The sequence below is a fragment of the Brachypodium distachyon genome, chromosome 3, assembly GCF_000005505.3.
Source record: "Brachypodium distachyon strain Bd21 chromosome 3, Brachypodium_distachyon_v3.0, whole genome shotgun sequence".
Lineage (NCBI taxonomy): Eukaryota > Viridiplantae > Streptophyta > Magnoliopsida > Poales > Poaceae > Brachypodium > Brachypodium distachyon.
In genome coordinates, this window is record NC_016133.3 from 5,740,424 (window position 1) to 5,753,657 (window position 13,234).

Here is a 13,234-nt window from a genome sequence, read left to right on the forward strand (position 1 = left end):
CCGGCTCGACCGGGGAAATTACGAACTAGTTTGATTCGACTCGTTATGTTAACGAGTTCAAAACCAAACTCGGCTTGAATCGTTTAACTAACGATTTAGCTCGTTAAGCTCAAACAAATGGATAAGTATGTTCAGTAGATTTGACTATCTCAACATATATCACATGTATACATACACAGGAGCTAGCATCATGTAAAAATGAACAAATTCGAGTTCACAACACGGTCAATTAACCATAATTCACATACTTAATTAATAGGTCCAATTTCACATGATTAATACTCCAACACTCCAAGTCTCCACACACATATCTTTACACTTGCTCCGTATTATTTTGCCCTTACATTCCTAAATTTTGAAATGCACTCCCTCTGATGCTAAATTCTTGACCAAAATTTACCAAATATGGATGTATCTATTCTTAAAAAACATCTAGATACGTGTAATATTTTGAGAACAATTTAGGATCGGAGGGAGTAACAATCGGCTAGTTAAAAGATCATGATAGATGCATTTACATTTATTCCTATCGATATAAAAAAATAGTCTCAATAGAGTGGAGATGATCATGAACGTACGTATATCTTTATAAGAAGTTTTAAAGATAAAGATTTTAGTTCCCCCTGGTGAACTTGTTTAACCCAAAGTTCCTCGCCGGCGTGTCATTTTACCTCTCGCTTGAACCCATTTTATTCATCATGTTTTAGCAACAAAACACTGCCTAAATCTCGGAAAGAAGATGGAGCATGGACGGCCGAGGCTGGTAGAAGGCCTCCAAAGGGACAAGCTTTGGCATGGTTAGGCCAGACCCTTCGGCCATGTCCACGAGCTCTTCTCCCACCCTTTCCCAGTCGAAGCACTGAATCATGGTGCCAAGACCGAGCCCCACCATCTGCATCCCCAAGTGCTCCGCCGGGCATCGCCGTCTCCCCATGCCAAACGGTATCACCATCCTATCACCTCCATTTCCCCCATCCTCAAACCTGCCAGAAAACGTGTAATAACCATACTAATTTTCAATGAATTTTGTGCGAAATCGACGAAAAGCACGTTAAATTACCTCTCAGGAACGAAGCTTGCCGGGTGATCCCATAGCTCGGGATCCCTGTGGATGGCGAACGTGTTGACGAGGAGCATCGTGCCCTTGGGGACGTGGAACCCGGCGACGGCGCAGTCGGCGGACGATTCGTGCGGGACGAGCAGCGGCGCCGGCGGGTACAGCCGGAGCGTCTCCATGATGACGCAGCGGAGGTAGTTCAGCTTCGGAAGATCGGCTGCCTCGAGCAGCCGTGGGGGTTCGCCGCCGGCCATGCAGCTGCAGCATGCGTCGATCTCGTCCCGGGCTTTCAGCATCGCTTCCGGGTTGTTCAGCAAGAGCGACATCGCCCACTCGATCGTCTCGGCTGATGTGCTTGTCCCGGCTTCTAGGGAGCTCTTGTAAATGGAAAACAAGTGGGGACAGATCGTCAGATCGACTGGTGAAGTGTGCATATACAGAATATTGATAATGTGAACTACTTATCAAGAACTTAACATTCACTACATCTCTAAAAATAATGTGAACTAGAATATTGATACTACATCACACAATAAAAATTGCACAGGTAATATAACTTGTCAGGGGCGTTATGTAGAAGGTCGAATGGACGTGAGCAACGGTTCATGAGAAATACGCATATAAGTGCCGAGTGTGTAGGTTCTTTGCGCTTTTTCTTAAAGCACAAACCCTCAATGGAAACCAGAGTGTAGAGAATTCGAGGTGGACCTAACACACTACGAGAGGGCCTATTCACCTATACCAACAACTTTGGTGTAGTTGATTAGTCCCTTTTTATTTCTACTTACTTAGTGCAAGCTTCCGGGCGGCAGAGCCACTCACGTTAAAGCAAGTCTTGAATCCGGGCGGCTATGCCACTCACGTTGAAACAAGACCGTTGTGATTCCGGGCGAATCCGCTCACGTTAAATCACAACTTATATGCACTAAGTACTCAGAAATAACAAGGCCTAACCGGGAGACTTATATGAACAAAGTAGTACTATATTGCTTTAGGAATATTAGTACAAGAGAGAGCATACACACCTTACACTTGCTCACACCTTGTTCTCCACCTTCTTCACTTCTTTATTCTCTACTACTCAAGGTGTGAGGCAAGGGCCTCTATTTATAGGACTACATGGCCATTGGATCTTTGACATGTGTCAAAATCTTAGCCATTGATACAAAATATCTAAAGCCTTCCACACACTTCTACATAAATATCTAGATACTACAAGGTTTCCTATTTATTTATTTTAAACTCCTATTCTAGAATATTCCAAAGCTTCTTCATGCATATCTAAACACTAGAAGGTTCCCTCTTTTATTTATTTTATATTCTAGAGTATTCCATAGTAATGTCTTCTTTCTTGTAATATTGAGAACACTCTAGAAGCTTGCATTGTATTCTCCAACACTCCCCTCAATGCAAAGCTTCTTTGGTGACCATGCCAAGAGCTTCTCGAAACTTCTCGAACTTTGATTTGTTGAGACTCTTGGTGAGGATATCTGCAGTCTGGTCTTCTGTCTTTGTTGGCACCATCTCAATTTCCCCCTTAAGGACCTTTTCTCTGATATAGTGGTAGTGCACCTCTATGTGCTTTGTCCTTGCATGGAAGACAGGATTTTTTGCTAGCCTTATGGTGGATAAGTTATCACAGAAAATCCATACCTGATCTTTTGGAGTTTGATGAAGGTCTTCCATCAATTGTTTAAGCCAGGTGCTTTCTTGTGCTGCCGCTGCCGCTGATCGATATTCTGCTTCAGTACTTGACAGTGCCACTGTAGGTTGCCTTTTGCTGCACCATGTTATGGCTCCCGATCCAAGACTGAAGAGATATCCAGTGGTTGATCTCCGTGTATCACAATCTCCGGCATAGTCGGCGTCGCAGTAACCAATAACCTGGCATTCTTTTGTTTTCTTATATAGGATGCCATAATTTAAGGTGCCTTTGACATACCTGAGTATTCGCCTTATTGCATCAAGGTGAGGCTTCTTTGGTGTGCTCATGTATCGGCTTGCCACTCCAACGGCATAGGAAATATCTGGCCGACTAAGTGTCAGATAGATAAGACTCCCGACCAGTTGCCGATACATGGTTGCATCCTCCAAGTTCTTTCCTTTGTCTTCTTGAAGTCTTGCGTTAGGATCCATAGGAGTGGAAATAGGTTTGCAGTCAAGCATCCCATACCTCTTAAGAAGGTCTTTCGCATACTTTTGTTGGCCTAAGAATATCCCATTCTTAGTGTGCTCCACCTCAAGTCCAAGGAAGTGTCTTAACTCACCAAGTTCCTTCATTTGAAATCTCACGGAGAGATTTTCCCTTGTCCTTTCTATCTCCTCGGAGTAATCTCCCGTGATGATCAAGTCATCAACATAGACTAGAACTATTGCTAGTCTTCCTTCCTTGGCCATCACAAATAAACTAGAGTCTGATGGAGCAACTTTAAAGCCATTGTGTACTAGGAACTCACCGATCTTTCCATACCATGCTCTTGGTGCTTGCTTTAGCCCGTAGAGTGCCTTCTTTAGCTTGCAGACATGCTCGGGGTATTTCTTGCTCTCAAACCCCTTTGGCTGCTCCATGTAAATCTCCTTGTCAAGTTCTCCATGCAGAAAGGCATTCTTGACATCCATCTGCCACAACTCCCAAGACTTGCTGGCAGCTAATGCAAGCAAGACTCGAACTGTTGTGATTTTTGCCACCGGACTGAATGTTTCTTCGTAATCCAGTCCATACTCCTGCGAGAAACCTCGTGCCACAAGTCGAGCTTTATACCTTTCAATTGAGCCATCTGTTCGGGTTTTCACTTTGTAGACCCATTTGCAGGATATTGGCTTTACGTCCTTTGGCTTTGGCACTAAGTCCCATGTTTGGTTTTCCTTTAGTGCCTTAATCTCTTCTTCCATCGCCTTCTGCCACTCAGGGCCTCGTGCTGCTTCTTCATAGGAAGATGGCTCAATAGGTAAAGACTCATCGGCAAGAGCAGCATTAGCGTACCTTGGATTGGGCTTCCTGGGTCTTGTTGATCTTCGAAGTTCTTGATCATGCTCCTCGGTTTGTGGCTCTTCAGGTTGGTGTATGCCAGTCTTCCACGGACTCTTGGTCTTACTTGGTGAGCTCCTTTCTCCTTCACTTGGGGTTTCTAGCTTTTGATCTCTTTCTTCTTCTATAACCTCCTCCACGTCAGGTGATTCAGGAATCTCTTCTTTCTTAGGGGACCACCATGAAGAAGCTTCATCGAACACAATGTTCCTTGAGGTGTGACATTTACCTGTGGTTGGATCACAACACCTCCATCCTTTTCGAGCATCATCGTAACCAACGAAGATGCACCTCTTCGCCTTCTTTTCAAACTTGGTTCTTAGGTGATCTGGCACAAAGATATAGCATACGCAACCAAATACCTTGAGGTGGCTGATGGCTGGTTTCATCCTCCAAAGCTTCTCATGTGGTGATTTGAACCCCAACCTCACTTGTGGTAGCTTATTAATCACATGAGCTGCAGTCCTCATACACTCAGCCCAGAATCTTCCAGGAACATTTTTAGCATGCAACATACTCCGACAAGTTTCCGCAAGGTGACGATTCTTGCGCTCCGCTACTCCATTTTGTTGTGGAGTATTAGGGCAAGTTAACTGCCTTTTTATCTTATTTTTCTTGAGATAGATGGTGAACTCATTGGATAAATATTCTCTCCCATTGTCAGTGCGTAGGCACCGTATCGTATACTCGAGTTCACCTTCTATCATATCCTTAAATTCCTTAAATTTCATAAAGGTCTCAGACTTCTCCTTCATAAAGTATACCCAAACGTACCTTGAGAAGTCGTCGATGAAGGTCACCATGTATCTCATGCCTCCAAGTGATATTTGCTTGACTGGGCCAAAGACATCTGAGTGTATGAGCTCTAGAGGTACCTTTGACTGATGCTGCGACTCCTTGTATGGCAATTGGTGGGCCTTGCCATACTGACATCCAGCACAGACCATGTCTGTACGGATATCAAGATCAGGAAGCCCCTTCACTACATGCTTCTCCATCATCTCCTTCAACTTGTGGTAGCTGACGTGTCCAAGCCGCGCATGCCAAAGATCAGCCGTCTCATTCTTTCGAGTCTTGTCTACGTATGCTGACTCAGCAAAGAGCACAAAGAGTGAGTCTCTCTTTTTCCCTTCCATGATGGGTGTGCCGATCACCTTGAGCCTTCTGAAGATTGCTACTTCTTGTGGACCAAACAGAACATACTTCCCTTCTGCTGTCAGTTGAGGTACTGACAACAGATTCTTCTTCAAGCCTGGGACGTGATAGACTCTCTCAAGTTGGAGTTGTTGAGTACCATACCTTGGAACGGCTGTCTTTTCAACATGGGAAATCGATAGCTTGGAGTTGTTAGCTGTCAGCACCATTTTTCCTCCCTTGTACTTGGTCATATCTTGCAGCTTGTTGTCATCATTAGTCATATGGTTGGAGCACCCAGAATCAACGATCCAATCATCTTTATAGTTGATTTTTGGATCCTTGATTGCTGCAAGGGCTGGCGCCTCCATGTCCTCCTCCAACTCTTCTTCATCCGTTGCAAAGACTGGTGGCTTCATGTCTTCCTCCAACACTTCTTCATCCATCGCAAAGGCTGGTGCCTCCATATCTTCCTCCAACTCTTCTTCATCCATTGCAAGGGCTGGCACCTCCATGTCTTTCTCCAAGTCTTCTATGTCAACCTCTTGAGAGTATCCAGCTTCGGCGTCCCATTCTTCTTCGCTCATGGATGCTTCTAGAGTGATCTCCTCTTTCTCTTTTGTGGTGGCCACATTCCCTTCATAACGCCTTCTTGGATATCGACATTCTCGAGTAAGGTGACCTTTCTTACCACAATTGGAGCATCCATCATTTGACCTCCTTGGAAATCGGCATTCTCGAGCAAAGTGACCTGCCTTGCCACAATTGAAGCATCCATCACTTGGTCTCCTTGCATTCTTCTCGTACCATTTTGGTCCTTGTCTTTCTCGTTGGTCTCCCCCTGAAGAGTTGCTTCTCTCCTTTGGATGTTCTTTCCCACCTTCTGTCCACTTAGGCTTGGGCTTCCATTGTTTTTGGTGTGGGCTCTTCTTCTTAGTGAAAAGTGCCTCCTCTTCTTCCTTTATGGTTATGCTCCCCATCTTCTTAGCTAACTCCTCTTGATTTACCAATAAATTCTCCAACTCCACTACTGAAGGTGGAGTAGGCCATCCCATCACCGCAGCCATAAACCCATTGTATTCGGGTCTAAGACCGTGGATGATGATTCTCTTCATCCGAGTCTCCTCACCTTCTCATCCGGGGCAAGTTGGGATATCTCACGGCAAATAAACTTCACCTTCGAAAAATATTGACTGATGGATAGATTGCCTTGTGAGATACCTGCGAGCTCATTTTCCAAGAGCTGGAGCCGTGCTTCATTTTTCCTTGAGAATAGCTTCGCCAAAGTCTCCCATGCCTCCTTAGGTGTCTTCTCATCACGGATGTGCTCCAATAGGTCCTCTTCGATGGTCGTCTTCAATACAAACATGGCCTTTCCTGACTTGATCTTCCATTTCCGCAAGGCATCAGCATTCTCTGGAGGAAATGCTTCGGTGCCCGCAACGACCTCCCATAGGTCTTGACCTTGTAGGTAGGACTCCATACAGGTCTGCCAATAGCCATAGTTGTGGCTATTAAGCTTCCTGATCCCGCTGCTTGAGCTAGCAAGATCCGCCATGGTGACTTGCGCCCAGCGTCAAGTAAGCTTTGGTCCCGGACCAGCTTCACAGTCCTAGACTGTGCACCAGCAGAGTCTCCCCTCAGCGCCTTCTTGTTGCACCGAACAAAGCAAGCACCCCGTGCTTACAACTCTTCCTCCAAATGACGGTCCCGGACCGCCTGCTCTGATACCAACTGTAGAGAATTCGAGGTGGACCTAACACACTACGAGAGGGCCTATTCACCTATACCAACTACTATGGTGTAGTTGATTAGTCCCTTTTTATTTCTACTTACTTAGTGCAAGCTTCCGGGCGGCAGAGCCACTCACGTTAAAGCAAGTCTTGAATCCGGGCGGCTATGCCACTCACGTTGAAACAAGACCGTTGTGATTCCGGGCGAATCCGCTCACGTTAAATCACAACTTATATGCACTAAGTACTCAGAAATAACAAGGCCTAACCGGGAGACTTATATGAACAAAGTAGTACTATATTGCTTTAGGAATATTAGTACAAGAGAGAGCATACACACCTTACACTTGCTCACACCTTGTTCTCCACCTTCTTCACTTCTTTATTCTCTACTACTCAAGGTGTGAGGCAAGGGCCTCTATTTATAGGACTACATGGCCATTGGATCTTTGACATGTGTCAAAATCTTAGCCATTGATACAAAATATCTAAAGCCTTCCACACACTTCTACATAAATATCTAGATACTACAAGGTTTCCTATTTATTTATTTTAAACTCCTATTCTAGAATATTCCAAAGCTTCTTCATGCATATCTAAACACTAGAAGGTTCCCTCTTTTATTTATTTTATATTCTAGAGTATTCCATAGTAATGTCTTCTTTCTTGTAATATTGAGAACACTCTAGAAGCTTGCATTGTATTCTCCAACACAGAGTTTACATATTAAGAAGAAGAGGGATTGGGATTATGCCGACGGGCCGAGGGGGGGGGGGGGGGGGTCGTCAATCCAGGTTCCCACCGGCTAGAATCCAGCCTGCCTAGCAACCTTATTAGAGGAACGACCGCAGTGTTCAATAGCAATTCTCGTGAAGTCTTTAAACAAGGAGAAACAGTCCTCGATTAGCATTATCACAGTGGAGAACAACCCTGGGGCAGCCAGCCGTAACCGCCAACTCCAGACCGAGAAGGGCAGCTGCTACTCCCGCTGTAGTAACATCGGCGACTAGGTCAAGGGAACCATTCGCAGCTGCAACAAATTCACCCCAGGAATTCCTAATGACAGCTCCCACCGAGCCACGCAGGTCATCTTCAAAGAAGCTAGCATCAACGTTGATTTTCATCCAGTCCCCTTCACTAGAGGACGGGACACTATAATTATGTACCATGGCCGAAATAGCAAAGGCAGAGCTAGTGGCCGAGATTAATATTGGCATAAGTGTGACGTACTCGATCAGATTTTAAGTGAAAGAGACGATGTGCACCTACGTCACGAATTGGAAGCGGCGCCGCTTAGTATCAAGGAAAGTTCCTCTTTGCTCTCTTTAATTATTGAGTAAATTTTAGCTGTGGTTAGGATTTCACCTAACCCAGAAAAGCACAACTTTTGAGGCACGATTTCTCGAATAATCCAAAACGCTTAGACTGGGTTTGACCGTATTTCCTACATATGCAGGTCACCTGTAAGTGTCTACGTGGCAAATATACTGGTCAGTGACCTGACCCGTTAATCCCTGTTCATTCCACGAACCTGGAGGAGATAAAAAAAATACGGGTTTCGCCTGTTAGGAGATGATGTGGCACTTATATGTGAGTCCATCTATCGGAATATGACAATAAACCGGTAAATTTGAGTTTTGTGAGAAAAAGTATCTAAAAATAGTGTTTACGGTAGTTCCATGAACAGTAAAAAATGCATGGTTTTATAAAATTTACCCCAAATTATTGGCGAAGACCGCATAGCCTATTAAATTTTCATCTCACTTGACCTCCTAAATTCACTGTTTTATGTAATTATGCTTAACGATGTACTAGTTGAGATGCCTGAGAAACAACACGATCGACCGAGAGAAATACGGAGTAGGAAATGTCAAAATCAGGCTTAAAATTCGATAGAACAAAGCGACTCACGATGCAGAGGGAGCGGATGAGCTCGTCCGAGCACGCCTCGGGGTCCTTGCTCTGCACCGACAGCAGCACCCCGATCATGGTCCTCTGCCCCTCCTCGCCCTTCTTCTTCTTCCTCCTCTGCTCGTCGATGAGCCCCTGCAGAAACTTGGTCCGGCTCTCCCGCAGCCGCCACAGCCGCCGCCCTACCCCGCCCACGTCCAGCCACCGCAGCGCCGCCGGCAGGAAGTCCCACACCGTCGACGCGCCGCTCAGCGCCATCGTCTCCTCCACCATCTCCCTGAACCACCTTGCCTCCTCGCTCACCTCCCCATCCCCACCGGCGCCGTAGAAGGCTCTATCGCAGATCATGCCCATCATGGCGTTCATGAGCAGCTCGAACAGACGTGACTTGAGCTCCACGCGGACGCGCCCCGGCCCCGCGGCGCGGAAGAGGGCGCGCGCCATGGACCGGGCCTCGCGGAGGTGGACGCCCGCGAACTGTTCGACCCGGTGCGCCGTCATGAGCTCCGTGACGGCGACGCGGCGGACGTGGCGCCAGTAGGGCCCGTAGCTGGCGGTGCCCATGGTGGACCAGTCGTAAGAGAGGATCCGCCCCGACGGGAGCCGCGGCCGGTTCGCGAACGCCACGTCCTGCGCGCCGCCCAGGCACTCCTCGGCGGCGGCCGCGGAGGACACCACGGCCACGAGGCGGGACCCGAAGCGGAGGCTGAAGACGGCGCCGTGGCGCGCGGCGAGGCGGGTCAGGGTGCGGTGCAGCGGCTTCTCGAAGAGGTGCAGGTGGCCGACGATGGGGAGGGCGGCCGGTCCCGGTAGCGGCAGGTTCTTCCGGCGAGCAGCTGGATTTCTTCCGCTTCGCCGGCGACGTCGTAGGGTTTGCATGAGTGCCAAGAGTGGCACGAGGAGGAGGAGGAAGACGGTGGCGCACAAGGTACTATCATCCATGGCGGATTCAAGCAAAATGAACTGGCGGTGGCCTTGGCTGGCTCTGCCAGCTGCAGGGGATTAGTAGACTCGATCATGTTTACCGGATTAAGATTCCGATCGACTGAGGCGAGCCCTATAGCTAAGAGTTATTTACTCCGGGAGACTAACAGTTATTTATTCCGGGAGAAGTTTAGTACTCCAGTATATTAACCAAAAAAGAGTACAGTATATTAACCAAAAAAAGTACAGTACTACGGAGCTAAAAACACCAAAAAGTACGGATGGTCCAACGACCAAACTGCGCCATTTGTCATGGGCCGTGGTTCATGTGCGTTTAGATTTATTAGGCATTATTTGTTGTTCATATTCGTGGGCCTGGATGAAAAACTTGCGCACCAACAAACATGGTTAGCACAAGCGAACAAACCACTCACCAATCGCAGAACACGAACAAACAAAGCCAAAAAAGAAAAATGTCGCCCAAAGCTTATGGCTGAGATTTAACGAGTGATGCAGAGTATTATGTTTTTTAGCTGAAAAATGCAGAGTCTTATGTCGCTATTGATTGGATCGTCCTCTTTAAACGTTGAATTATGGGAGCGACTTGGGGGTGCAAGTTTAGCAAGAAAGAAATGGTTAAACACTTCCTTAGAGTAAGCGCTCTCACGGGTTGCACTACGTGCTTAATTACTATCTTCATTCTTCTATAGATTTAAAACAACAGTAGAAAGTTCAATATAAATTAGTAAAAGAAGTAAAGAAAAAATGTCAATATCCAATCGGGATCTCGCTGAAGCGAAAACATCCGTGAATTTTTTTTTATGAGGAATAAAACATCCGTGAAAATGAATTTGGATTTGGACATTCCACTTGGAAGGTGTCCAGGACACGGTTAAAAGGCGGAATAGAAATGGACGGGCATCCGGCCCACGAGGTCCGGGTCCGCCTGCTGCAGCTCCGGCGGCGGCTCCGGGAGGGCGCGCCAGGCCGGGTAGGGCTCCTGGGCCGTCAGGGCCTCGAGGTGAGGCCGCGCGTCCTGGGCGAAGTGAGGGTAGATGCTGAGCGCGTAGATCTCGGCCGCGGCGCCGACGGGGAGCAGCAGGGCGCCGTACTTGTAGCCGTCCGTGACGGGGCCGTATCGGGTGGAGTTGTATCTGGTGTCGTGGAGGAAGGTGCGCTTCCTGCCGAGGCCGACGATGGTGGTGCCGGAGACGGCGAAGGCGATGTTCCCGCGGAACGCCTCGGGCTCACGGAAGAAAGCGATGGGAGGGCCGGGGAACTGGAGCATCTCCATGTCGACGGCCGGTGGCGGCGGCGGCGCTGGGTCGTCGTCGTCCGGGAAGAGATCCTTGAGGTTAACCTTGAACACGACGTAGCCGGCTCCCTCGTAGTCCACCACGAAGAGGACATGCTTCCGCTGGTGCTCAGCCGCCATCCGCCAGTCCAAAGCCGGCAAGAAGAGCTGTATGGAGTCGAATTGAATTTCTGTGGGTGCGAACGATCTGTGATTCCATCTCGATCTCCAAATAAGCAGATAAAAAAATTATGTAGGAATTGCACTAGAATACGGATTCCAAATCGCCGTCCGCTTCGTTTCCAACATTGATCGGGGAAGAAACGAGGGGAATACCTTTTTTTTTTTCAAATTACTAGTACGTACTCCACGCGAATAGACTCGGCTGTCTGTGATTCTGTTAACTCCAAGTTTTACGGTATGATCTGATTCTTGAGTTAAGGGGGGAAATTTCTAGAGCCTTCTTCTGATGATATTGAACAGCATGATCCAAAACTCACACCTAGCTTTCTCTGCATGCATGCTCCACGATCAAGAACTGAAGCGAACCAATTGAACCTGCAAAAATTATTTCAGCTCGTTTGAACCAACTTGTTTGCCTAGTATGGAATTGGACACGAAAATTCATCTAATCACACCTATACCTAACTCCATTTTCTATCTCTTCGCGAAAAAAATAAACTCCATTTTCTATGTAAGAGGCATCATTTCTGAATTTGTCTCTCATTCTATAAATCCGTGTGACAGATAAACATTTTGTTTTATTGGAATTCAAATTCAACCAAGAAACTTATAAAAAAATTGATATCATTCAATTTCTACCGAATGCAATGAAACGATGGTTGCAAAAACTACGAGATGTTCGGGTTTATGGGCATGTTTGGTTGCCCTACACACTTTGCCACACTTTTGTGCCACGAGTGTGGCATGCCACGTTTTTGCCGTGGGCAATTTGCTTGCCACAGTAAGGAGCTAAGAAAATGTATTATAAACACTTCAGCAACAAATGATTTTTTATTACACATATGTAATTTGTATTGTAAAGTGGACGAAGCTATCTCTCATAATTGGGTCACATGTTCATTATTTTTTGCAAAGGGGATACAAATCTATTATAAAGGTTCGCTAGAAGTAAAAAGCAGCTCAAACATAATAAAATTACATAAAATCCTTGTACCACTGGACGACCGCTACCATCGTCAGAAAGTCGATGACGCGCCACTATCGCCGCTCCCATACCGGAGTGGACGTGACCTTGTGGATGACAATGGGGAAGTCCTTGTGAACGTGCCCCTAGACCAGCATCCCGTAGCCGCAGTCCGTCGAACCCTTGAATCAATCCGAAGAACCAACACCATCATATATTGCCCGCGTGCATGCATAACAAGAAAGGCTAACCTCAACCTCGTTAGGGGATGACATGAACTTGAGGGGAATCTAAACCCGGAAGACCATCTCGACGACGAAACGCCGTCATCCGCGAGGACAATACCATCTTTCACGCGTCTCCCGATGGTACGAAGCACCACCTGAACGAGGCCGGAGAGGGGAACTATTACATGTTGACGACGAGGATAACGTCTTGTTATCGCATGTTCTTGACAAACAAAGGCATCTTTCTACGCCGCGAGAAGAGGAAAATTACAGCTCACACCGGTAGATTGAATCTTTCACATGTTCATTCATGACTTAAATTTACATTTTTCAAAAAATAAATTTTGTCGGATAAATATATTTCCTCAGAAACGGGAAATTAGGTTGCATTGAACAGTAACCGAAAATAACACCGGGCAACCAAAATTCCAAAATCTTGGTTGCGTATAGAGTATCTCTATCTCCCGTGGATTTTCGTTTCGTATAGCTGTTTCTCGAGCTTTTTACATACGCTGCTACCCCGCTCCTCCAAAAGCCCTTTCCTCCTCTTCCCCATATGGCCATCATCTTGAAAATCCGTGCAATGTGGGCACTGACAGGTCGCAACGTACCGCAGAACCACAAAAGGGACGCGACGCAACCACGGCAGTGCCTCCAAAGGCAGCGCAGCGGCAGAAGGCAGGCGGCAGGCGGCGGCAGCAAGGCTTTGGTTTGGCCCCAGGTTTTACTCCCCAGTCCCCACGATAAAAGCCAAAGAAGAAAGAGACAAGGAAACCAAA

General features: G+C 46.9%; 1 protein-coding gene across 1 annotated transcript; it reads right to left on the reverse strand.

The window, feature by feature from the left end:
* Positions 1-229: 229 nt before the first annotated feature.
* LOC100832046 (isoflavone 2'-hydroxylase) lies at positions 230-10,008 on the reverse strand. The gene is made up of 3 exons (XM_003571044.4): positions 8,864-10,008; positions 1,061-1,434; positions 230-983 (listed from the first exon to the last, which is right to left on the reverse strand). Exons 1-3 carry the CDS (start codon positions 9,803-9,805, stop codon positions 722-724), a joined length of 1,578 nt encoding a protein of 525 aa, XP_003571092.1. The 5' UTR covers positions 9,806-10,008; the 3' UTR covers positions 230-721.
* Positions 10,009-13,234: the final 3,226 nt, after the last annotated feature.